This window comes from Bombina bombina, chromosome 2, assembly GCF_027579735.1.
Source record: "Bombina bombina isolate aBomBom1 chromosome 2, aBomBom1.pri, whole genome shotgun sequence".
NCBI lineage: Eukaryota > Metazoa > Chordata > Amphibia > Anura > Bombinatoridae > Bombina > Bombina bombina.
In genome coordinates, this window is record NC_069500.1 from 208,166,787 (window position 1) to 208,193,634 (window position 26,848).

The 26,848-nt window shown below is 36.9% G+C and overlaps 1 protein-coding gene across 1 annotated transcript in view; it reads left to right on the forward strand.

Moving 5' to 3' along the window:
* Positions 1–26,848, forward strand: part of RASGRF2 (Ras protein specific guanine nucleotide releasing factor 2) — a 1,049,304-nt gene that overhangs the window by 727,833 nt on the left and 294,623 nt on the right. The window contains 4 exon segments of the mRNA XM_053701460.1: positions 13,778–13,914; positions 14,453–14,535; positions 22,642–22,890; positions 25,698–26,071. Coding sequence (XP_053557435.1) covers positions 13,778–13,914; positions 14,453–14,535; positions 22,642–22,890; positions 25,698–26,071 — 843 coding nt within the window.

The following is a 26,848-nucleotide window of genomic DNA, read 5'->3' on the forward strand; positions in this document are numbered from 1 at the left end:
CACTGAGAAAAGAGGTGGCCTGCAGGGTCTTAGAAACAGGTAGTGCTAAGAGGTCTACAGTTATAAATTAACAGTAATGTAACAATATTGGCTGTGTAAAGCTGGGGAATGGGAATGTGTAGTAAAGGTGTTATCTTTTTAAATAATAGCAAAAATAAAGTAGACTGTCCCTTTAAAACAAAAGCTGTTTTCAACATCTGAGTTATCTCAACAATTCCAAATATTCCAATTATGTTGTTTTACCAGCAAACTTGTTGCATATTAAATACTAATTTCCAGTTCATGCAAGATGCTTGGTCTAAAGTGTTCAAAATGGAGGCCTAATATGTGTTGTTATAGGGTCTGGACAGCTCATGGTGCATTCTATAGACATCGCTTACATCTATCTATTTACATAGAAAATATGCAATATCTGACATGCTGTCAGTTGAAAACTACTTGGCTTGATAATGAAGATCTGGTTTGGGACTTACTGAGGGCAAAAGTCTTTTCCAATTTATTAGTACATACAATATTCTGCTTTATGCTTCTTCAGCAAGTCCAATGGTAAATACCTACTATAAAGCATACTTTTTAATGTACCAGTGTTTCCAGGACAACAAGCTAGTTAATAACATCAGAAACACATAATTGAAGCACTAAAGACGCACAAAAAAACCTCTGGATATATCTCTACTTCATTACTGACTGCCCAGTGAGAGACATATAAAAGTACACAGTGCCTACTGCTATTATTTTAGAGAAGATTATACAATTGTCTTTTAGCCAGAGACTGATAATTTATGCACATTTGTAGCGGTACACAGTACTTGCCATTGCATGTTAGCTTAAATATAATGTTGGTAGCACTGTAATACCACATGAAAACAAGAAATTCCACAGCACCTTCCTTTTCAACAAATTTTATTAAACTTCTTCTCCCATGGAGGTACAAACAGGTTGTAGCAACGTTTCGGGAGATTATCCCTTAATCATGCTAATGGGCCTCATCTGTTTAGATGCATTTATAGGCCTACATATTAACCCATTGTATATTGTTACAAAGTGAATTATATCACCTAATACTACCACCTAGTGGTTACATTTATTATTACAGTTAAACACATATATAAAGTTAAAAACAATATACCATTTACATATGTACATATTGATGTTAAAATATACAGAAGATGTTGACATATTAATTCACAAATTATTAATGCACATTATAGAAATACTTTGAGGTCCAGCTCTCTATTGATGCCTTTAGGGATCAATGTATCCAATTTATGTATCCAATAGGATTCCTTTTGTTTTAATACTGATTCCCTATTACCACCCCTTCTTAATTTATCTACTCCATAAATTATGTGCCACCTTAGTTGGCTAATACTGTGACCTACACTCAAAAAATGACAAAATACGAGGGCTTCCTGATCCCCCACATCTAATGTTGGATCTGTGTTAACTCATCCTATCTCGTACCCTAAAGGCATCAATAGAGAGCTGGACCTCAAAGTATTTCTATAATGTGCATTAATAATATGTGAATTAATATGTCAACATCTTCTGTATATTTTAACATCAATATGTACATAGGTAAATGGTATATTGTTTTTAACTTTATATATGTGTTTAACTGTAATAATAAATGTAACCACTAGGTGGTAATATTAGGTGATATAATTCACTTTGTAACAATATACAATGGGTTAATATGTAGGCCTATAATGCATCTAAACAGATGAGGTCCATTAGCATGATTAAGGGATAATCTCCCGAAACGTTGCTACAACCTGTTTGTACCTCCATGGGAGAAGAAGTTTAATAAAATTTGTTGAAAAGGAAGGTGCTGTGGAATTTCTTGTTTTCTTCATTTAGAGAGGTTTGACAGTCCCTCTCACCACTTGCATCTGAGTCTACCTGGGAGCTGTGCACTGTTTTGTTTGCGACTAGTAATACCACATGAAGATTATGTTTTTTATGAGCAATAATAACTGTTATTATTGTTGTGTTAGACAGCTAATAAAAATCAGATAAATACCTAAATAGTCATTAAAACTTACTACTTTTAAACACAGTAGCTTAGATTCAAATCACACTTTCATTTCTGTCTGATTTGTGAGTTGGCAGATCAGGATATTTTCACAACCTACTGACTTAAAATCACTGCCCAGCAGTGCTCATCAAGTACCTGCTGTTTTCATTTGAAATGTGTAGATTTTGTTCTTCCAACATTGACAAAAGTATCAGAAAAGCATGTACACGATAATAATAAAAAATGAAATAAAAACAGAAACACATATTCCAGCTTCAAAACTCAAAATTAAATTTAACAACTTGTCAGCAGGACACCAAAATTAACCCCTTAACCCCAGCAACCCTCTATAACACACCCATTTCCTATATGTCTGTTTCCATAAGCTAGAGTTTGACCTTACTAAAACAAGAAACAAGGGGTGTGTATCAACTGTTAAGTGGGACAGACTGGCCTACCTCTAGGTTTGCAAAAAATCTCACAAATTTGCAACCTTGGATGCTAGACAGAACGACAAAAAGAGTTAGAGGTGGCGCCTACGGCTAGCTGTCTTAAAATAAGTTAGAAAGTGATAATTTTATACAATCAAATAATGTGAATCAACGTAATAATATTAAAAAAGTGTTTTGTGGAAATAATTTTACCATACACAAGTATTAGAAGAGTGAATAAATAAAATATTTTATTGAAAATAAATATAAATATAAATATATTGAAACACAATAATGATAATATATAATGTGTTCAATATAATAAAAAATGTGTTGAAACCCAATAGTTGCTGGATACGTGACTTGGTGGCTGGATTCTATAGTATGGATATATATTTACTGGATGCTGGTTGGAAATCCAGTGAGCGCAATATACTTCAGAAAAATATAATAATAATATCAATAGACACTTAAAAAGGCTCAAAAAAAAGGGAAAAAATCGAAATAGTTCAGAAAAAATGAACAAAAGAAAAAAGTTAAAAAAAATAGAAAAAAGTAAGAAAAAATAGAAAAAATAAGAAAAATATTTGAAAAATGTAAAAAATATATGAAAGAATAAAAAATATATGCAAAAACAATATGTCTGTTTAAAATTTACGTTTTAAAATTGCTGCAGCAAAAAAAAAAGGAGGGGTAATAAAAACTGACACTTGAAGCTTTGTGTGCAATCAACTTCTTTGGATAAGACTGTGTTCCTGGATGTATATGTAAAGTCTCTAGGTTCCCACGTGGATCTTTTAATCTTCACAACAATCCTAGGAGTTATATATCATTTCCTGGAAAAGCTTATAATGTTGCTATTGTTGCACTATAGCCATAAAAACTTGTAATCCGAAAATTCTGATAGTGTGTATCAATTAAGGTATATATGAATCTTCTTCTGTAACAATGTTGCAAATTCTTATTAAGGTGCAATTCCTTTAGAAGCGGAGCAACCAATGTTGTTTCACAGGGGCTCACTTGCAATTTTAAGGTAAATCTCTTGACATATATTTATATGTGTTGCGTGAAAACTTTTCATAAGGGGCAAGAATTCTTTCTACAATCTTGTGTATGTTATATTATCTTCATAGACATACAAATGAAAATAATTTCTTACCCGATCCTACAGTAGTTCTGTTTGCAGCGACGCCGATAATAGTGTGTAGCGGCGTTTTTCTCTGGACTGGAAGTAGCTGTGTAACGAAGGGTCCGATCCTCACATACCTTCCTTAGTATCGGTAAAAAGGTGAAAGAAATCTTTTCCGCGATCTGCCACGAAGCTCCTATCGTCCAGTGAGTTGAAGAATTTCCACTTTCAGATGGACGGTTTTGGGAGCAAAAGAAAACTATAACTGGCCAGTTATTTGAAGAGTAAATGCTGAAGCTGGTTATCTTCTACGCGTTTCGGCTTTAAGGACACAAGCCTTTATCAGTTATTATTACCCCTCCTTTTTTTTGCTGCAGCAATTTTAAAACGTAAATTTTAAACAGACATATTGTTTTTGCATATATTTTTTATTCTTTCATATATTTTTTACATTTTTCAAATATTTTTTCTTATTTTTTCTATTTTTTCTTACTTTTTTCTATTTTTTTTTACTTTTTTCTTTTGTTCATTTTTTCTGAACTATTTCGATTTTTTCCCTTTTTTTTTAGCCTTTTTAAGTGTCTATTGATATTATTATTATATTTTTCTGAAGTATATTGCGCTCACTGGATTTCCAACCAGCATCCAGTAAATATATATCCATACTATAGAATCCAGCCACCAAGTCACGTATCCAGCAACTATTGGGTTTCAACACATTTTTTATTATATTGAACACATTATATATTATCATTATTGTGTTTCAATATATTTATATTTATATTTATTTTCAATAAAATATTTTATTTATTCACTCTTCTAATACTTGTGTATGGTAAAATTATTTCCACAAAACACTTTTTTAATATTATTACGTTGATTCACATTATTTGATTGTATAAAATTATCACTTTCTAACTTATTTTAAGACAGCTAGCCGTAGGCGCCACCTCTAACTCTTTTTGTCGTTCTTACTAAAACAAGGTTAGTTTGTGTTAACTATGGACTACAAATCATGACAGGCCTTGCATTTAAAAATAAATAATCTGCACTGTGTGACACAAATAAGCAAAACATTTTGTACGTGCTATATGCCACTAGTATGATACAATACTGTATATAATCAACACACCTACTATAATATATGCATAAACAGTAACACAAAATGCTTAATATTTATGTTTGTGTAAATAGCTTGGATATAATGTAAAATTAAATAAAACTTAATTGAAGGATTTTAAAGATGTATTTCATTAATACAAGTAGGAAAGGAGAGATGAAGTATCCCACAACATACAATGGAAATCAGTAAACAGTGTGAGTACCCATAGAAAAGCAAGCTTACACAAGCACTAGTTTTATATCCGGGTCTTATTATAGCCTACTCACCCCTAAGAAGTCCAATTTATCAGCGCATCATATCAGGATATCGAAAGGGCTGTCACTTCTCCTATCATGCAGCACCAGTATGCCGTCAGAGGAACCAGGGTAGCTAAGGATCCGTATGCCTTACAGGGCTGAGAACTTACTCAGCACAGAATTCCACTTCTGCCCTTTGATTATTCAAATTCAGCGTGCAACACTGAGCTGTAAAGTGATGACGTCAGAGTGAGCGTATAGGCGTGAGGAGAGGGGTGGAGTCTTTCTTTGCCCAGTTCAGGTACTCACAGCAAGAGTTATAAAGCAAAGACAGAGTGGCTGGTATTAATCACAGTAAAAAAGGCCCCCCTCATATGCTACCCCTGTTTTTGGAATGGGTCAATAATAATGAAATTGAACTTAACTTCACCTTTACATCTGACCCTGAAAAAATAAACTACTTGGATATTTGTTTATCAGGTAAACAGGAGGACAGAGTTAATACTAAAGTATACCACAAGCCTATCTCTGGGAATACCTTGCTGCATGCGTCCAGCTGTCACCCTAAAAATGTTTCATATGCAGTAGTCAAGGGTCAATTCTCTAGGTTTAAAAGGAACTGCAGTAGACAGCAGGACTATGTCCAGGAAGAGAAGCTCCTTGAGAAGACGAAATATGCCCCCAGCCACATTCAGGAGGCCAAATAACAGGTTGACTTAGTACCCAGGGATGCTCTCCTCCTTGATAAACCCAAGGAAAGAGACAATACTTTCAAAGGGGTTTATTTTGTCACTACTTACAGTGTCCAGTATTCCAAAATTTGTGGAATAATTAAGACATTTCCCTTTATTGGCAGCGGACGATAAATTGACTGACTTGGTACGTCAGGGTGTAATATGCTTTTATAAGAAATGTTCCACTCTGGCATCTCTTCTTTCTCCTACGCAGCTTAAACAGCAAACTAGACCACAAAGCTCTTGGCTTAAAAAATTAGGTATGTTTTGCTGTGGTCACAGAAAGTGTAAACCCTGTGACTATGTACAAGTCAGTGATACCTTTACGTCTACTGCCAATGGTCTAACTTACCCTATCAAGACTTGTTTAAATTGTACCTGTACTAATGTTATTTATCTTATCCCCTGTACCCTATGTAAAATACAATATGTAGGTTAAACATCTATAGATATCAATTCACGTATTCAAGAGCATATGTCTACTTTGTCTAGGGGGACATCTACTACCCCCCTAGTACAGCACTTTGCCACCTCACATAATTGTGAATTAAATACATTCAGATGGACAGTTATTGAAAAGGTTGTGGTACCCAAGAGAGGAGGTGACATTGATATCCTTATGGCCAAACATGAGGTGTTCTGGATTTTCACTTTGAGGACCAGAACACCCCAAGGTTTAAACTCTAAATATGACCGTTTATCATGCTATCTGTCATCTATAGTGTATACATAGTGTTTACATAGTGGCACATTAATTAGTTCCCCTTTTACATAACCCCTTCACATACACATATACAGTATGTGTGTGTTGTATTTCTTTGCTTCCCATAACTGTGCCCCATTTGATACCAAGCTATATATTATATTCTTTCTGCTCCTTATATAGGTAGCTAGTGTACAGGCAGTATTTATATATTCTTCCTTCGTACATATTTTGTACTTGGTACTTATTTTGTGCACTTCTTGGAAAGTTAGCCTATATTATATATTAAAACATATTCTACATCAGTACATTAAGGTGCATATACAGTTGTGCTCATAAGTTTACATACCCTGGCAGAATTTATGTTTTCTTGGCAATTTTTCAGAGTATATGAATGATAACACAAAAACTTTTCTTTCACTCATGGTTAGTGTTTGGCTGAAGCCATTTATTATCAATCAACTGTGTTTACTCTTTTTAAATCATAATGACAACAAAAACTACCCAAATGACCCTGATCAAAAGTTTACATACCGTGGTGATTTTGGCCTGTTAACATGCACACAAGTTGACACAAAGGGGTTTGAATGGCTATTAAAGGTAGCCATCCTCACCTGTGATCTGTTTGCTTGTAATTAGTGTGTGTGTATAAAAGGTCAATGAGTTTCTGGACTCCTGACAGACCCTTGCATCTTTCATCCAGTGCTGCACTGATGTTTCTCGATTCTTTCATGGGGAAAGCAAAAGAATTGTCAAAGGATCTGCGGGAAAAGGTAGTTGAACTGTATAAAACAGGAAAGGGATATAAAAAGATATCCAAGGAATTGAGAATGAAAATCAGCAGTGTTCAAACTCTAATCAAGAAGTGGAAAATGAGGGGTTCTGTTGCAATCAAGCCACGTTCAAGTAGACCAACTAACATTTCCTCTTGGTAGCCTCCCAGACCAGTTTTCTTCTCGTCTTTTCATCAATTTTGGAGGGACGTCCAGTTTTTGGTAATATCACTGTTGTGCCATATTTACTCCACTTGATGATGACTGTCTTCACTGTGTTCCATGGTATATCTAATGCCTTGGAAGTTCTTTTGTACCCTTCTCCTGACTGATATCTTTTAACAATGAGATTCCTCTAATGCTTTGGAAGCTCTCTGCGGACCATGGCTTTTGCTGTGGGATACGACTAATACAATTTCAGGAAAGACCAACTAGAGCAGCTCTACTTTGTTTGGGGTTAATCAGAGGCACTTTAAATGATGGCAGGTGTATGCTGACTCCTATTTAACATGATTTTAAATGTGATTGCTTAATTCTGAACACAGCTACATCCCAGTTATAAATTTATCTTTGTCTAATTTTTTACATCACAGAAACCTGACATTTTTACAGGGGTGTGTAGACTTTTTATATCCACTGTATGTATATATATATATATATATATATATATATATATATATATATATATATATATATGTATATATATATATGTATATATATATATGTGTATATATATATATGTATATATATATATATGTATATATATATATATATGTATATATATATATATGTATGTATATATATATATATATGTATATATATATATATGTATATATATATATGTATATATATATATATGTATATATATATATATGTATATATATATATATATATATATATATGTGTATTATTCACAGAGGCTGGTGCACTCACACAAACAGGTGTCCAGTTTCCAGGGTGCTGAATGCGGGTAGAGATAAAGGTAATAGAAGACAGCACTCGCTGGGCTTAAGGATAAGCAATAGAAGCTTTTATTTACGTGACGTTTCGGGGACAGCTCCCCTTCATCAGAGCAGGGAGTTGTCCTCGAAACGTCACGTAAATAAAAGCTTCTATTGCTTATCCTTAAGCCCAGCGAGTGCTGTCTTCTATTACCTTTATATATATGTTGTATTTCTTTGTTTCCCTTGACTGTGTCCCATTTGATACCAAGCTATATATTATATTATATTCTCTCTGCTCCTTATATAGGTAGCTAGTGTACAGGCAGTATTTATATATTCTTCCTTCATACATATTTTGTACTTGGTACTTATTTTGTGCACTTCTTGGAAAAACACAACAAATAGGAGTGCCCTGTATACATTAATAATACAATTGAAGAATATATAAAAGTATTCAAACTCTTATGGAAAAAGCATATGGTTTCAGTGGAAACAATCCAATCATTCAGAAGGTCGATTTGGGGTTGCAGCCGCTTCACACAACACAACACTGGAGGCTGGATACAGCTGAATATTAAAACACAAAAAAGAGAAAGAGGCGCAAACCCCTCTAAGTGTAGTATAACAAACACAGCATAAATGTATTAAGTCACAAATGCACGCTCACACTAAAAACCCTCAAACATATGAGGTATGTGTAGACACAACAAAAGTGGTGATCAATCTGTAGGATACTCAGTGGGATCAGTTGTGAATAACAATCCGGACCTCCTTCAGTCACAAGCGATAATGTTACCATAGGACATAAGAGTCACTGGTTTCCAATAATGATTAATCGCCAATCACAGTCAAAAGTTATCAAAACAAAATTCAAGTGCATAAAAACGCCAACCAATACTACACCGACTGTTTGGTGAAAAAGCCGGCTCCAATACAGCTGGTGTGTTTGGCGTGACGTAAGGATGTCGGCCTGGCCTAATGCGTTTCGTAGGACGTCTTCCTACTTCGTCAGAGGCTGCCCACACTACGGATGAACCGTCTTTTTATGCAGTGGATACAAGATGTACTGGATCTTATTGGCTGTTGATACTTTTCATCTTTTAAGGAAAAGAACAATGTAATACACCATCTGACCTTTATTACAAGATCAAAAGAACCTGATCCTATGTACATTGTTTATGTGGTTTGAGTATAGAAATAAAAATTTCTTATGAATAAACATACCTCTATGAACTAGTATGGTTATTTTGTGAGGATGAATAGTTATGTATAATATGAGATTAAATATTTAATATTAATAACCATATAAGTCCCCAAAAATTGTTTTATTCATGTGTGAAAGTGCCAGTTAATAAATAATCTTACATAAAATGAATATTTGAAAAATACGAATGGGGATCTCATATAAAAAAGTTAAAATGTTTAAAAAGTATAAAGATACCAAATTGATATTAAATAGTTAATTCTCAAACCACATATTTACACAAACCGATTAGAACATATTGATACATATTATGAATAAAATTGAAGGAATAGTCATAAAAAATCATAATACTAATTAAAAAATAACATCATAAATACATATATACACAAACTCAGATTACTAATCTCTTAACTTCATAGTATTGGATACATGTCTGTATAGATATACACACATAGCTGAAATAAAAATCAACACATTAAAAATACATTTAATTAATCATTAATTAGAAAGGCAGCAAGATCTATTTCCTTATTCATCCCTTCAGGTTCCATTGAGCCCAAAGTATGAATCCAGAACGTTTCTCTGCGCCTGAGAGTAATGAATCTATTCCCCCCCTAGTATCTAGTGTAATTCTTTCAATTGCTTTTACTCTTAAGCTGCTGGGATCTTGGTTGTGAAAGTCAAAAAAGTGGCCTGAGACCCCATTTGTAAGGACCCCTTTGTCTATATTCACTAGATGTGTTCTGAAGCGTGTTTTCAGACTGCGTTTCGTTCTCCCTATGTAGATTTTCCCACATGAACATGACAATTAATATACCACATGGGTACTTTTGCAGTTGATTGATTCCTTGATATCATATTTCTTCTGGTCTCTTAGTGAAGTAAAGTATGTAGTATTGGGGTCACAATGGGTACAACTAAGACACCCCTTTCTTCCACATTTAAAGAAGCCCTTAGATATTTTCTGTAACCAGTTAGTGTGTTTTTCACTAGCCCTCAGTCTACTGGGAGCCAAAATATTCTTCAAACTTTTGGTCTCTCAGATAGAACATCTTTTAAAATTGTATCTTGTAAGCGAACAGGCCAATGTTTCAAAAAACTTCTTTCTATCTGGCGTGATGCTCTATTGTACTTGGTAACAAACAGAGGTTGATCTTTAATTGGTTTCTTTTATTGTTTTTTATTTATTAAATATCTTCTATCTAGGTTTTTGACACTAGTATATGCATTCTGTACTAATGAGGCATCATACAACTTGTGTCAACTTGTGTGCATGTTATCAGGCCAAAATCACCAGGGTATGTAAACGTTTGATCAGGAACATTTGGGTAGTTTTTGTTGTCATTATGATTTAAAAAGAGTAAAAAAAGTTGATTGATAATAAAGGGCTTCAGCCAAACACTAACCATGAGTGAAAGAAAAGTTTTTGTGTTATCATTCATATTCTCTGAAAAATGGCCAAGAAATCATAAATTTCAGAGGAGAAGCTTACACAGAATGGCACTGCACGATGCAACATATCACTCTGCAAACTGTGTCAACATATATGTGACAACAACACAGCCAGACACAACAACGCGTCATATAATATTAAAGATGTTCATCTGCTAATGTGGTGTACATGATACAGTGTACAGCGTGTGACAGAGGTTGCTACATTGGAGAAACTGGCCTAAAGCTGCATCTCAGAATGAATCTACACAGACACTCGATCAAAAACCACAAGGAAAATGAATATTGTACCCCTGTTGGTCACCACTTCACCCAGACTGGTCACTCCATCCTTAACCTCAGGATTATAATTCTTAAAGGGAATTTCAAAGACTCTCATGAACAAAAGACGTTTGAGATGAAAATGATCACACATTTCAATACCAGAAATGAAGGACTTAATGTAGACTCTGGCTTTCTCACACACTACCATAACTTTCTATAATCTCTCATCTTATTGTCCTATATAGGTTTCTTTTTCCTTTTGTTTTTCCTCTCATCTGGCCTATTTACTCTCCTCTGTTTATTTATTCTTTCTGGCTATTCTCAGCTATTTTCTCCTTCAGACACATTCTCTGCTTTTATGACACCCCTCTCACCCCCTCCCTCCCTTCTATTTGTTGTATGTGATGTGTATCTATATCAGAATGATTAGTATTGCTTCAGACCTGAGGAAGGGAGGAAAACTCTTGAAAGATTGTCTTTGAAATATTATGTTAGTCCAATAAAAAAGGTATCACTGCATACTGCAATACTTTGTTTTTTGAGCATCTTATCTACTGGACTAACACGGCTACTCCAATCTTCACTATATATATATATATATATATATATATATATATATATATATATATATATATATATATATATATCCATTGTGATTCAAATTTTTGTACACCAACTGTTTCTCAATATTTTACTACTGGATAGTATGATACAGTGCCTTCCATTTACCCCTTTCTTCCATTTATCCTATTTCTTTCTACATCATATCACACTTTTCAGGAGCTTATTAATGTTATTACCATTATTTGCACTTTGTACTCTTTATTTATATATATTTTCTTTATATTTATGATAATGTGCGTTATATAGTACTGGTTTTTGACATTTATTATGTATTGCTACATGAAATATTTTATTTAGCTTTTGTGCTCCTGTTATGTGCTTTATGTATGTATTTACCAGGTTTTTCATTTGCTCATGCAGCATTTTTGGGTTAATCTCTGTAATTGCACAATATCTGAGAGTGTTTCAATCAATCATCTTTAACCTATTAGAATGAGTCTTATCCCTTATATTCACCTGTAAGGTGGAGCACTTCAGGTTCTGATTACGGCTCACTGCCAAAACATGTCCACCGTTTAGTGCTTTCACCCTTCTTTTTTTGCACACTGAACCTGCAAGGTTTTTTAACTTTGATGTTTAATAAAGGATTTTTTTATTTTAAGCAAGACCGCTTCATCAACTTTTTTACTGTTTCATTAATACAATGCATAGCATTCTAGAAAAGTAACATTAGTGTTCTTTAATTAAAGCAAAAATTATGCAAATTAGTCTGTCAATGAGGACAGTAGGTGTCGTGGGTACTGCAGTGCCACAACAGGAAATCTAGTAAATACTTGGTATGCTCAACAGAGAAAAGGTGAGATACTTATGCCAATCTGCACTGTGCCTGATTTCAAATTTCAGTTATGTAAACAGTATTGTCAAAGCAACAGAAACTATAAACTCATATATGGTAAATTATAAAAATTGTATGTGGTCTAAAAAGTAAAACTTAGAAGGAAAGACTTAGGCCCCAATATTCAAAGCATAGGATGTAATGGGGAGCAGTAACAGCAAAACATCACCGACATCGCCACTTGCCGGCAGACAGGGGGTTAAATAGTGTAGGGCTGTTTGTGGTGGGCTGATGGCAGTATAGGGTTCAAGTAGTGTATGTGGTGTTTGCAGTGGGATATTGGCTTATAGGGTTAATAGGTTAGGAAGTTTATTGCGGTGGGCTGTTGGCGGTATAGGAGTTAAGTAGTGTAGGGGTGTTTGCGGTGGGCTATTGGATTATAGGGTTAATAGGTTAGGAAGTTTATTGCGGTGGGCTGTTGGCGGTATAGGAGTTAAGTAGTGTAGGGGTGTTTGCAGTGCGCTATTGGATTATAGGGTTAATAGTTTTATAAAGTTTATTGCGGTGGGCTATTAGTGGTTTTGGGGTTGAGTAGTGTTAGGTTAGTTTGCGGGGGTTGGTTATGTCGGTTTAGGGGTACATAGCTATATTTATTAGGCTTGGTTATATATTTAAAAGGGATACTTTACATCACCAACGTCGGTGCTGATGCTGCTTGGAATATTTTGCCAGCATTGTCACCCATTGCAAAGAATAGTAAAATGTTTCTCAACAATTCTGCCTTTAAACAGTAATGTCAGCACTTTGGAATATTTCACCTGCATTCTCAACATCGCGTCAGATCCCTTGGAAATATATTGCCGCCTCGTAGAACTTTCAATGTTTCAATCATCTAGGCCTTAATATTCTTAATGTATATACTGTAGCATGACAGAGAGAAGAGGGAGAGGTGAAATGAAAGAAACAAACAAGTCTACTAACGGAATAAAGTTCAGAATAAAGACATAAACAAATTAACAGAACAGAAATACCAAAAAGAGGTTTAAGGCTTGAGAATAATTTACAAAAACATTTCATTACCAATAGGATCTATGGGGTTGAAGGGGCAAATGCATGGAATTCTCTTCTGAGAAGGATTCAAGCCTATGCTTCATATATCAGTACTAGGGGCAGAGTAGATGGGCATTATGGTACTTATATACCTTCAAATCTAACCTTTGTAGTAAACCTGCTTGTCTCTAATCTGTAATTTTGTAGAAACCATTATGAACAAAGATCTGCTGCACCCTCCTTTTCAATTATAAATGGTAAACTAACTAATGTTCTTCTTTATGTGTAATTGAATGATGTATTTTCTTTTATCCTTAGCAAGAGGTTCAGGCTATGTCTTTGGCCACCTTGATTTTAAGATTGTGATAGAACCAATAGATGCTACTCCTTTTACTGTGGTTCTCTTGGCACCTTCACGGCAAGAGAAAGCTGCTTGGACAAGTGATATCAGCCAGGTAAATTATATTGTATTTGGGCATTATTAGGCCTACTCATTATTATTGCTGTCCAACAAAAGATCCAGGTACCACACTACAACCAGCATTTTGATCTGGCCTTTCTCTTTCTCACCTTTAGAATCTTAAAAATATTTTAATGCACTTTCACCCAAGCCATTTATCTGCAGAGTATTAGGTGTGGTGTTACAATAAAGAATTTGGTTGGGATATTATACTCCTTACAGAGAGCCCAACCTTGCAGCTGGCAACTGAAGAAAGAGGAGAGCTTGTTCTTTTCTCTGTACCCTACTTAATCCTGCCCTATGTATACATTTTTGAGTTCTGTCAGAAGGCTGGCACTGGGTCAGACATGGAGAGAGTAGACTATTTAGTTGAGTTTGAGTGTTTTTAGGGTGTCGACAATGTGTTTGTAGGGTTATATTTTCAGCCCACAACATTATAATATAATTGGTGTAAGTAAAATTTGGGATAGTTTCCCACCCACTCTATGGTTGTGTACATTCTGTCTCATTGTTCCACTCTTTTACTTTTCCAGTGTATAGAGAACATAAGGTGTAATGGACTGATGAGCAACGTGTATGAGGAAAACTCCAAAGTAACAGTACCTCACATGATCCGGTATGGTACTTATTATACTGATTATTTCACTCCTTAAATAACATGAAAGGGGAACTGTTGTTAAGTTCAGAATACTTAAGTTAAATGTCAACTTTTTATTTATATGAAAATGATTGTCTAGTAATAGTTTATAACACTTTATTTTTTATTTTAAATTTTACATTATTAGAGTCTGTGGCTGCAGTCAGGCATTAAAGTGGCAGTAAAGTAAAAATAAAAGATTGATTCACATAGAGAATGCAGTTTTAAACAACTTTCCATTTAACTTATATTATCAAATTGGCTTGGTATCCTTTGTTTAAGAGTAAACCTAGGTAGGCTGATAAAAGTTTAGGAGTGTGCACTTGTCTTTAACATTCTATGACGGCAGTATTTGCAACAATGTATAACGTTGCTATAAACGTTATTGTAAACACTACTGCCAGATCGCTAAAGACACGTGCACACTTCTGAGCTCACCTAGAATTACTATTTAACAAAGGATACCAAGAGAACTAAGCAAAGTTGATATTAGAAATAAACTGGAAAATTGTTTGGAGCGTCATGCTCCAATTCATTTAGATTTAAAGGAACATGAAACACAATTTTTTTTCTTTCATGGTTCAAATAGGCATACAGCTTTTAACAACTTTCCAATTTACTTCTCTAATCACATTTTATTCATTCTCTTGCTATACCTAGGTAGGCTCAGGAGCTGGCAGCTAACTGTTGATTGATTGGTGGTTGCACATATATGCCTCTTGTAATTGGCTTACGATGTGTTCAGCTAGTTCCCAGCAGTGCTTTGCTGCTCTTTCAAGAAAGGATACCAAGAAAATGAAGCAAAATTTATAATGGAAGTCAATTGTAAATTTGGGTTTAATGTACCTTTAATTTTGTATTTATTGTCCTTTTAATTGAATATGAAATTGTTAAGAAGCATTATGTCACAAGCATAAAATTTGAGGGGGGGTTTTCCTTCTAGAAACAGATTTAGAAACAACTAATGATGCCATCTAACAAAGTTAAAGATTCTTGGTTGTAATTTTTGAATTATATTAAATTTGATTTAATTTAATGAATCTATGTTCCAGAAATACTTTAAAAAAAAATATTTATTACATTTTTAGTGAATACACAATAAATGTTTTTCTAACATAACATACACAATTTAGCCATGTTCACAGATATATTTTTTTGTCAAAAACAATCCATTTAATTTGATCTGATATTCATTTATGTGGTGGTTCAGAAGTAACAAAAATGTGTTTGTCTGCTATTTCCTTCTATTTCCATCTTGAGGGCAGCATCTGGACAGAAGCTTAAAGGGACACTCAAGTTAAAATAAACTTTAATGATTCAGAAAGAGCAGCAGTTTTAAGACACTTTCCAATTTACTTCCATCATTAAATGTTGCAGTCTTTTTATATACGCACTTTCTGGGGGACAAGCTCCTACTTAGCATGCAGTCATATGACACAGACTTACAGGGTAAACCTATACTAGTCTGTGATTGGCTGATGCCTGTCACAATACAGGGGGCCGGAAAATGGGAGAAAAAAATAATTTGCCAGCAAAAAAATCTTTTGCTTATTTCAAGTGTTTTTGCATTGCCTTTTTATAATGCACTTGTTAATTATGCAATTCTACTGCATTTATTGATCCTTTAAATTCAAATAAAGCTAAAATAGTATCTAGTCCTTACAAGCCAGCAGCTGCACAAAAGATCCTTTCTTTTTTTAATGGGATCAGGATTATCAAATACAAGTGTAAAACTTGCATAATTGGCGTACACAGGAATTATTTAACTGACATGGAATCTCTGGCCATTTCTGCCTTTAGAGTGACAATTTTGACTGCATTAACAAATCAACTGATTTTTTTTTTTTGCATATGTTTTCTAATTATTTTTTTTTATAAATAAATACATTAAAATAAAAAAAAAAATGTTTTACCCATCCACCAGAAATCACCAAAACACACATTTTAAGATCCACTATTTCTTGGGGCCACCAAAAACTGGCACTTATTCTTAGTTCTGCTTTTTTTCCCAAGGGGCCGCAAAAATGTATTGAGAAGGGCTGCATGTGGCCCATAGGCTGTCAGTTGGCCATCCTTGGTTTATGGAATGTAATGAATATTGAAATTTGTTGTTGTTTTACATTTGTTGTTTTACTCCGACTTGTGTACAAAATAATTACTTATACTTACACACTGAATACGCAGTTTACTAGCCGTCCATCTTCTATAGTAATTGTTTTTTTATCTTTTCTAACCCTTCCAGAAGCTTTTGTGTTTTCATTTTATGCCAGTTCCTCATTTATTACTTTTTATCTCTTTTGAAAACAAGATGCGCACTAGATCTATGACCTCGTCAATTACATCATTTTAGGACTGTTGCTCTGATAAATAGGAAGGGAAAAACATTGTATATGCATTATGTTAATTTACTTTGCATTGGTGCATAAATATGTAATCAGTAGCCTTATAGGACATATTGCTGCGGCAACTCAATACTAAACACTGTTTTCCATAGTATATACCTCTATTACACAGTTACATTTATAGGCCTTATATAATACAATGTGTTAATGAACTCTTTATGTTTATCTGTTTAGCCTGTATAGCATTTACATATATTTTCATTTGCCTCTTGGAATTTCTGTGCGTGCACCCGTTTTATACTGCAAATGGATATGAATAAAAGTAATGAAGTCATATGACAATTACTCTGTACTCAGATAATAGAGCAGAATCAATTTGTTTGAAATGATACATTAGGGTTTGGATAACCCCTAAACCGTTTGTTTCTAAGAAACTAAAAAAGATCTCAGCCGCGCATAACATGGTTGATACCCAATTATTAATAAATCCTAGATTTATACTCACTTATTATTTTAATAAACAATTCTTTGTTCAGAGTAGAGCAAATTTCTTGTATTAAAATTTACCAAAGTGCTATGTTTTAAGGGGAGACTGTCAGAGATAAGTTCAATCTCTGTATGTATGTATGCTGTTCAACAAATTCGATATTATAAGTAAATTGGAAAGTTTGGATCTGAATCATTAAAGTTTAATTTTGACTTTACTGTCTTTTTTAAATATATTTTCTTCTTAAATGGAAAGTACCCACAGCTGCATTCATTACTTTTGGGAATTAAGAACGTGGCCACCAGGAGGAGGCAAAGACACCCCAGCCAAATGCTTAAATACTCCTCCCACTCCCGTCATCCCCCAGTCATTCTTTGCCTTTTGTCCCAGGAGGTTGGCAGAGAAGTGTCAGAATTTATTTTGTCTCTTATGGAGGGTAGTACTCTTCGGCATGGGACTGGAGTTTTAAGTAGTCCTGTCAGTCTCTCAGTGAGGGCTTGGATGAAAGTTAGAGTCCGGAGATGCAGGAAGAGTCTTTCTGCAAAACCTTCTCGACTCATGTTAACAGCTCCTCAAGCAATAAGCATTGTCGAACTTCGCTCTGCTGCATGCTTTCTTTTCTCAAGTCCATGGCAGAGGCGATGCTACTATCCGTCACACTTGAAAGGCCGTGTTCCTGTTCTGCGGCCTAGATTCCGGCAAGATGGTTTCATTTTACTTTCTTTATGAATGTACTGTAATGCAACTGTGTTAACATAAGGGTCTCAGTGAGTCTTCTTTAGTATCTTGGAATCAAGGGTTAATATCTCATGAGGGGGTTATTGAACAGGGGGGTTATAATCATGTTTGTTATGTGATTCAACCTGCTTATGTGTGGTGTTTACGGGCTCGTGGTTGGAACATTGAGGCCTTTGGAAGTGACGCGACCTTATGGTTGGGCGCGCTTTTTTGGACTATACGATTCACTGTGTGGTCGGGCGTGATTTCGCTCCATCTTCCATTTCTGCATTCCTGACCGTGTGGCAAAGGAGAAATGATAGTTCGCAGGGTTCTGGTCATAGGAGGTGGTGAGTGCCCCAGCCATTGTGGGTGTCGGGTGCTGTTTTTGTGTTACTTCTTTAGTCCATATTTGCTTATCCTCTATCTAGTTATGGAAGATTCTGATGCTGAGACTATTTTAATTTCAGATTCTGCGTGTTTTCAGTTATTAAATGATGCTATCCTTCTCGGATACGGGAATTTTCAGTCTGCTTCGAATGGTGCACCTCAGTAGACATGTGGGGATGATGTAATCTCCTGACTGTATCTCCTGACTGTTCTTGTTTAAGATCCTTCCCAGTTTTTTTGGATTAGGGCTCCATTCGGCTGGTCCTGCGGTAGGTCTGTTTTTTTATTGGGCGTTAACTTACGGGTTGCCTTATATTTTCTTTTTATCCGGTTAGGATGTCTTTTATTTGTTTATTATTTTCCTTCTGGAATCTTCACCTGGGATCGATGCTCTTTGTTACTTCGACGGAAGTGTTTTTGGAGACATGTTAGTCCTAGGTTTGTCTGTTTCCCTTCTTCCCATCTGAGGGAGGATTTATGTGTCTTGACGGTTAGGACCCGGATGCAGGCTGGTCCTGTTGGGTTTGGTTCTGTCTTGTGGCTGTTCAGACACGTGGTGCCGTTCTGATTGACTGGTCCGGTCAAGGTGTCGAGTGCTCATGTTATCATTTGTTTTTCATTCAACTAAGCATTCTAGAGGACCTGTGGGTCTACAAGGCAAGAAGGATTGTCTCAGTCCTTATAACCTTCAATTTGGATGACTGGGTCAGTGGATTCTCCGCTGCATCGTTCTATGGCGTCTGGTATTGCCAGACCCTAGTGTTCCGTTCCCACGTGGTGGAGAGTTGGAAGGCTTGTGCCTTCCTCCCACCATGTGGCGGTTTGGCCTTTTTTCTCTTGAGGCTCGAGGATTGTCATTGGACTTGGTCCTCAGCAGCTAGTAAGTTAAAAGGTAGTTCGGCTGCCGTGCAGCGGTTGGGTTGCAGAATGTAACCAGCTGCAGCTATTGCACATCGACTGTGTACTCTCTAGCTGTTTTTTTGAGCATTTTTGATCTCCCTCTGTGATCTCCAGGTTAGGCCTCCTTTTAAGGGCCTGGAAGATGTTTGTTCCCTGTTAGGCACACTGGGCATGGTCTCCTTGGGCTTGTTTGGGGTTCCTCCCGGAGCTGGGATGGTTTGCGCCCCTTCTCCCTGTAATCATCCGCTTGTGGGGAGGTGATGTGGAGACCATTTTTTTCTCAAGTGGTTTTGACCTTGATGTATCCCCTTGCCTTATTGTCCTGAGGCTGTTGGTGAGTCTAGAAGCTCTAGAATCGTTGCACAATTTTTTACCGCCTTGGCTTCTTGGAGAGTGGGACTTCGGCAAGGGGTGGTCTCTTCCTTAGGTCGGGACTTGTAAGTTTTTCTCGTTATCCGTGTTGATCTGGATATTGCATTTAGTATCCCCTGTAGTCTGAGTTGTTGTTCAGATGGGGTGTAAAGTTTACGGTTATGTTTTTCTAAACAGTTGGGGGTTCGGGCCTGTTCTCTCTGGGGCTTCCGGTTGGTGGGTTTCCTTCAGCATTTTCCCTTGTGGATTCTGTTGTGGGTTGTTACCGGACTTTTAGGCTCCAGGGTTGGTTCGGGTTCCCCAGTTTCTGGAAACTTGGGCTATGTCCTTTTGTTCAGATTCTTGATCTGGTCTTGGTTGGCCAGGTTTTCTGAGTGTCATTGCTAGTTGTGGCTTATTTTGCACCTTAGCCGGTTTCCCTTAGTCAGCTTGCTATAGTATCCATCAAATTCACTGCTCTGCTGGTGAATGGCCTTGCAGTGTCACTGCTGCTACTATTGCACATTGGTTGCGTGTTAGCAGGCTAGTTTTTGGGGGAATCACTTTCAAGGAGGATTGATCTCTCTTTTAACCTGTGGCTTTGCGGCTTATGGAAGGTGCTGCCTGTTAGCCCTTTCCGCTTCTTGGGTGAGAGCTTAGTTTCCTTTTAGAGAGATGTGGTCCTTTTCTTATGATTTCTCCTGGTTCAGGATTTGACCTGTGAGTTTCCCTAGCTGAGAAGGCTTTTCTCTCCCTGGGTTCCGTTTTGTTTGGAGTCTTGCTGGCTCTGTGTCAAGACTAAGTTGGACCTTTTTGCTAGATCCTTTGGGTCTACGGTCCTGTTGTCTGTTCTAAGGAGTCGGGTTGCACCCGTGCTCTGTTGGATTGGCTTTGGCCATTCTTTCACTTGTTTTGAGCCGGTTTTGGGGTGCTTCTATTTCCCTGTTTCAGACCTGCCGTTGCTGGGGTTGGCTAGCTGGACAACTAGTTAAGCATTCTAATGCTCTGTGGCTACTCTGTACTGTAGCAGTCTGAGGGTTGCTAGTTTGTTCCCTGGCGAGGTCTACTCAGCCTTTCTTCCTTTCGAGGTTGATAAAATGAGCAGCACATTGTGTGCCTTAACCCTTTGAGTGCTAAGCATTTTCCCACCTGGGTGCTAAGGTTTTTTTAAAGGGTTTTTTTTTTTTTAATATTTTTAAAAATATATATTTTTTTATTTCAGATCCCCAAGACTTACACTGTTGGGCGATTACCTTTCCAATGGTGGGTCTTGGGGGTCTCTAGCTGCTTAGATGCCTGAGATACAGGCTTCTAAGCAGCATGCCCCCTGCTCCTATATTTAACATTGTTAATGTTAAATAAAGTTGCATGGTGATGTCATCACGCTATTGCGCGTGACGTCACCACGCAAAACGGGAAGCCCTGGCGATGCCTGTCATTATGCAGCACTGATCGCCGGGGTAGGAGCGGGTGGGAGCCCCCAGATCTCCCTCAAGTTTGGAGAGTGCTAGTGACGGCTCTGAGCCATCGTTAGCACCAGAGTGGGAAACTCTGTGATGGCTCAGAGCCGTCATTAGCACTCAAGGGGTTAAAGGGGATTAGCCAAATTCGCATAGTAGCTAGCTGGCTACCTAAGATTACATCAGAGGATCTGGAATTGCTCCACCTCGGGTTCAGGGTGTCACTTCTCTTCTTGGGGGACCTCGTGGAGGTTATAATCCTCCTTTTTTTAGATGAACTGTGGTTAAGTCTAGCGACTTGGATTGCATAGAGGGTGCCCTCTGTCTGGGAGTTGGCTTTTGCGCTCAGCAAGTATTCCCTGTGTCATCCTGAGGATGGGAGCCTGTTCTTGACTCAAGCTTTTTCATCTGGGTCTGTTACAAGTTTTTTTGTAGCAGAATACTTCTGTGTTCCAAGTTCAGGACTCTGTCCTCTGTTGTCCTTGGTGCTTTTGCACGACGTTTGAGAGAAATTTTTCTCTGTTTCTATGGCGGTCCTACACCTCCAGTTTCCTTTGTCTAGGCGTAGTCTCCCCTTATTTGTCGGGACCCATTTGGGCCTTTGTGAGCTGGGCTCGCGCGGGTTCTCTTTCTGGATTGTGACCTTTCGGCCTTTTCCTTCATTTCTCCTGGCCCTCTCCCTTTGGGCGTTTAGGCTGGTGTTCCCTTCTTTAGTGAGGGGTGTGTGAGGAGGAACCAACTGTTGGGTGAAGGTGTCTCTTGGAGGCCTGTTGGCTCAGTTGAGTCCATTTTTGCGGTCTCTAGCTTGGCTCTGGACTACCTGCAGGTCTGTGTCCTCAGGGCTTTTCCTTTTTTGTGGGTAGTGGTTTCAGGCTTGGTGCCCTCAGCATGGGCCGCCTATTATACCCTCCCGTCTTGGCATTCAGTGTCCTCTATTGCTTGGGTATTGTTTTCCCAAAAGTAATGAATGCAGCTGTGGACTCTTTCCATTTAAGAAGAAAAACATAAATTATGCTTACCTGATCATTTTCTTTTCTTCTGATGGAAAGAGTCCACAGCTCCCCACCCGTAATTTTTATGTGAGACGTCCTTATTTATTCTTCTGGCACCTTTCACCCTGATATTTCTTCTACTGTTCCTTGTTACTCGGCAGAATGACTGGGGGATGGGGGGAGTGGGAGGAGTATTTAAGCCTTTGGCTGGAGTGTGTCTGCCTCCTTCTGGTCGCCAGGTTCTTAATTCCCAAAAGTAATGAATGCAGCTGTGGACTCTTTCCATCAGAAGAAAAGAAAAATATCAGATAAGCATAATTTATGTTATTTAAACAAGGCTTTAGTCAGATTAATATGCAGCTATCATTGTTATGTTTTAAAGCTTTAATTATCTTTACTGCATAGAGTTATTAATAGTAAGGCTGACTTCAGTATTTTCATTTCAGATCTGATGCTCGGCTGCATAAAGATGATGTTGATATCTGCTTCAGTAAGACACTGAATTCCTGCAAAGTTCCTCAGATTCGCTATGCAAGCGTGGAGCGTCTCTTGGAAAGACTGACTGATCTTCGCTTCCTTAGCATTGACTTTCTCAACACGTTTTTGCACACTTACCGTATATTTACAACTGCATTTGTTGTACTAGAAAAGCTTGCGGATATATACAAAAGACCTTTTACTTCAATTCCTGTCAGGTACAACCTTATGTGTTGTAGAATATATTTAATTTCCTTATTCTTAAAGGGGCAGTATACACCAATTTTCATATAACTGCATGTAATAGACACTACTATAAATAAGAATATGCACAGATACTGAGCTAAAAATCCAGTATAAAACCTTTTTTAAAACTTACTTAAAAGCTCCCAGTTTAGCAGTGTTGATAAGGTTAGGCTGGGACACTCAGTGAAAGGGGCTGGGAAAACAGGAACTCCAGACACTCCTACCTTCCCTACATATGAAAGGACAGATTATTCAAACAGGAACCGCAGGAATTTGTAGACATTAGTATGTACAATGTCCGTTTAAAGGAGAGGCAGACATAAAGGTAAAATGTAAAGTATTTCATCATTAGAGCATTTGCAAAAAAAAAATCTCTATAATAACATGTGCCAAACCTATTTGTTCTTTCTACTGTTTAATAAGAGGGCTCAAGTTTCTCTGTGTTTTTTTTTGGGGGGGGGGGCAACATAGGAAGTAACCCACCCTTCTTATGTTGCTGCATATGCTTTTGTAATTACTGTTGCCAAGGTGATCAGCTGATAGCCTCCTGGGCATGCAACCGTTAATTTGCTTATTTTGTGTTGTTGGAGTTGTTTTGAAGCCCAGAGAGCCGTAAAAGTTGCCTAGTATACAGAAGGTGATCCCCACCTTCATATGACTAGTGTTGTGTGTGTTGTATGTTGTCTTAAGGGGATAGAGGCTGCTTTGAAGCCACTGCCACCATACAAGAAATGCATTAGTTAAATGATTGTCATTTATATGGTAATCGCCTACTGACAGGAGAATGAGGGCCCTCTTTCCAAACTGGTGTCTCATACCCTCTGTCTTTCATGCGGTGGGATATAGGATCTAAAAGTGCCTCTTCCCTATAATAAAAATTAATTCCCTGAAAATTAGAGAAGGGATATGACCACTTGTTTGAGAGAGTTGTTTCTTTCATATCCCCTTAATTAAATCAGGGTGGGACATAGGTGCACTGTAATAACACCCTCCCCAAACTAGAAATTAATTGGGCCAGCTAATAAGCAGCTGCATTCTAAGGGAACAAGTGACCCCTTATTTGAAAGAGGACATTCTCCAATTTCAAATGAGGAGTCACTTGTCCTTATAGCACAAACAGGGAGGGAGAGAGGTGCATTGCTCCTCAGGGAAAACAATCACCTGCATCTTACAAAGGTTCTGATTTGAAAGGACAAACTCCCCTCATTTAAATGAGGAGTGTTGTGTCCCTGTAAGTGGCCTGGGGGAGAGATGTGGGTTTTCGAAACCCTGGCCCACAGTTTCAGTAACAAGGAGGTTCCTGCGGCTGCAGAGACTTCCTTGTTCCTTATGATATAATCACACATGTACATGCTAATGTCAAAGGGAGTTTCAGCTGCATCCATTCGCCTTCCTTGGCTGCAATGTGGGGGTCCTTATGGTCTTACTCAAAAAAGTATTTCATATACCTGAAAGACAAAGCATAAGCTAAAAAAATTATTACTTTAGAAAATTGTATCTAATTCTTATATTACCCTTAAACCATTACATCTTTGTGTCACTTACTCTTCTTCCTGTTCCTTCTGTCTGTCCCTCCTGTATTTATTGTTTCCTTATTATGTCCCCATTTTACCTCTGTTAATCTCCCAATATGCAGCAAGATGGAAAATGTTATTTTCATCTAAAGTGTCAAGGTGTTACATGTTAATAATCTTGCAAAGCAATTATTGCTGTATTGGCCCCAAAGATATTGTTTTAGTAGATTTTGATAAATATTCATAAATTAAGATGTTTTCCTTAACCTTTTCAGTGCTAATGATGGCTCAGAGCCGTCACTAGCACTGTCCCACCTTGAGGGAGATCTGGGGACTCCCACCCTCTCCTACCCCGGTGATCGAGCCTGTATAGTGACAGGGATCGCCGGTGCTTCACATTATGTGCGGTGACGTCACACGCAATGACGTCACCACACAACTTTATTAAATATATATAAAAATATTTAAAAACAAAAAGCAAACTTTAAACAGCTTAGCGCCCAGGTGAAACCCACATTTTTTTCTTTCAGGGTTTAGAAAGAGCACGCAATTTTAAACAACTTTCCAATTTACTTCTATTATATAATTTGCTTCATTCTCTTGATATCCTTTGTTGGAAAGCATATCTAAATAGGCTCTGTAGCTGCTGATTGGTGGCTGCACATAGATGCCTCGTGTGATTTGATCACCCATGTGCATTGCTATTTCTTCAGCAAAGGATATCTGAAGAATTAAGAAAAGAAAATAGAAGTAAATTGTAATGTTGTTTAAAAATGTATTCTCTATGTGAATCATGAAAGAAACATTTTGGGTTTCATGTGCCTTTAAGGTTTCAATGCCTTGTAGACATTGTCTTCAGATGTGAAGAATATACATCAAAAGAAAGGATATGTAAGGTCCTGTAATATTTGAAGTAGAAACCTCAGAAAGAGAGAGACACATAACATTGTTAAAAAACAGGATTTCATCATCGTAATTTATAAATTAACTGGTTTATTAAAATATATCACAACATTCAGTAGTCAGGGAAATCAATATAGGGTGACTCTAAATAAAAGTTTATTTTCTGGACAAGTTTAAATATCTACTTACCATATAAGTTTCCACCAACAACATAGCAACATAGTCCTTGAAGGGCTGTTTGACCTATACATAAACACACCCCTCTAGATATATTATACTGCATATTGTGAGAAAATAAACATAATTTTTTTTAGAATGCAGAAGATTCTTACACTGATCATTTTTTTGCCCTTTCTTTAAAGGTCTTTGGAACTATTTTTTGCTTCTAGCCAAAGTGTGAATGACGGAAAGTCACCGCACCTCTGTCGGAAATTCTCTTCTCCTCCACCACTGTCTCTTTCCAGAACATCGTCACCTGTGAGAGCCAGAAAATTATCACTCAACTCTCCATTAAACTCTAGAATTGGAGCATTGGATTTATCTACTTCGTCCAGTGCTAGTAGCCCTACTTCAATATTCAGCCCTGCAACATCTCCACCACCGAGTGGTAGTAAAGTACCTCTTGATCTCAGTAAAGGTCTTTCATCACCAGAGCAAAGCCCAGGAGGCATTGATGAGAATTCAGAAAACCCTCGCATAGAACTGTGTAACAAGCTACGAAGAAGCATTAGAAGAGGTACTTATTTAACATAAACGATGACTATAATAAACAAAACTCATTTTGGACTTTAAATTAAATATAATATTTTAGACTGATCAGAATCACTGTAGTGTGAAGCCAAATAATTTATAAGCATAGAATGAAGAGGTAATGTACATGCAGTTTGGAGATGCTGTTTATAGCCTGGATTATATTGTAGATATGGGAATATTTGGTTGCGGCAACAAAAAAATCCACATAGGCCTTAACAGAACATGAATATCAAAATTAAAGGGACAGTCAAGTCCAAAAAAAACTTTCATGATTTAAATAGGGAATGTAATTTTAAACAACTTTCCAATTTACTTTTATCACCGATTTTGCTTTGTTCTTTTGGTATTCTTAGTTGAAAGCTAATTCTAGGAGGTTCATATGCTAATTTCTTAGACCTTGAAGACTGCCTCTAATCTGAATGCATTTTGACCACTAGAGGGCATTAGTTCATGTGTTTCATATAGATAACATTGAGCTCATGCACGTCAAGTTACCCTGGAGTGAGCACTAATTGGCTAAAATGCAAGTCCGTCAAAAGAACTGAAATAAGGGGGCAGTCTGCAGAGGCTTAGATACAAGGTAATCACAGAGGTAAAAAGTGTATTTCTATAACTGTGTTGGTTATGCAAAACTGGGGAATGGGTAATAAAGGGATTATCTATCTTTTTAAACAACAACAATTCTGGTGTTGACTGTCCCTTTAAACTTCCAATAATTATGGCAAAAAAAAAACATCTGAAATTTGTATAATTCTGTTGA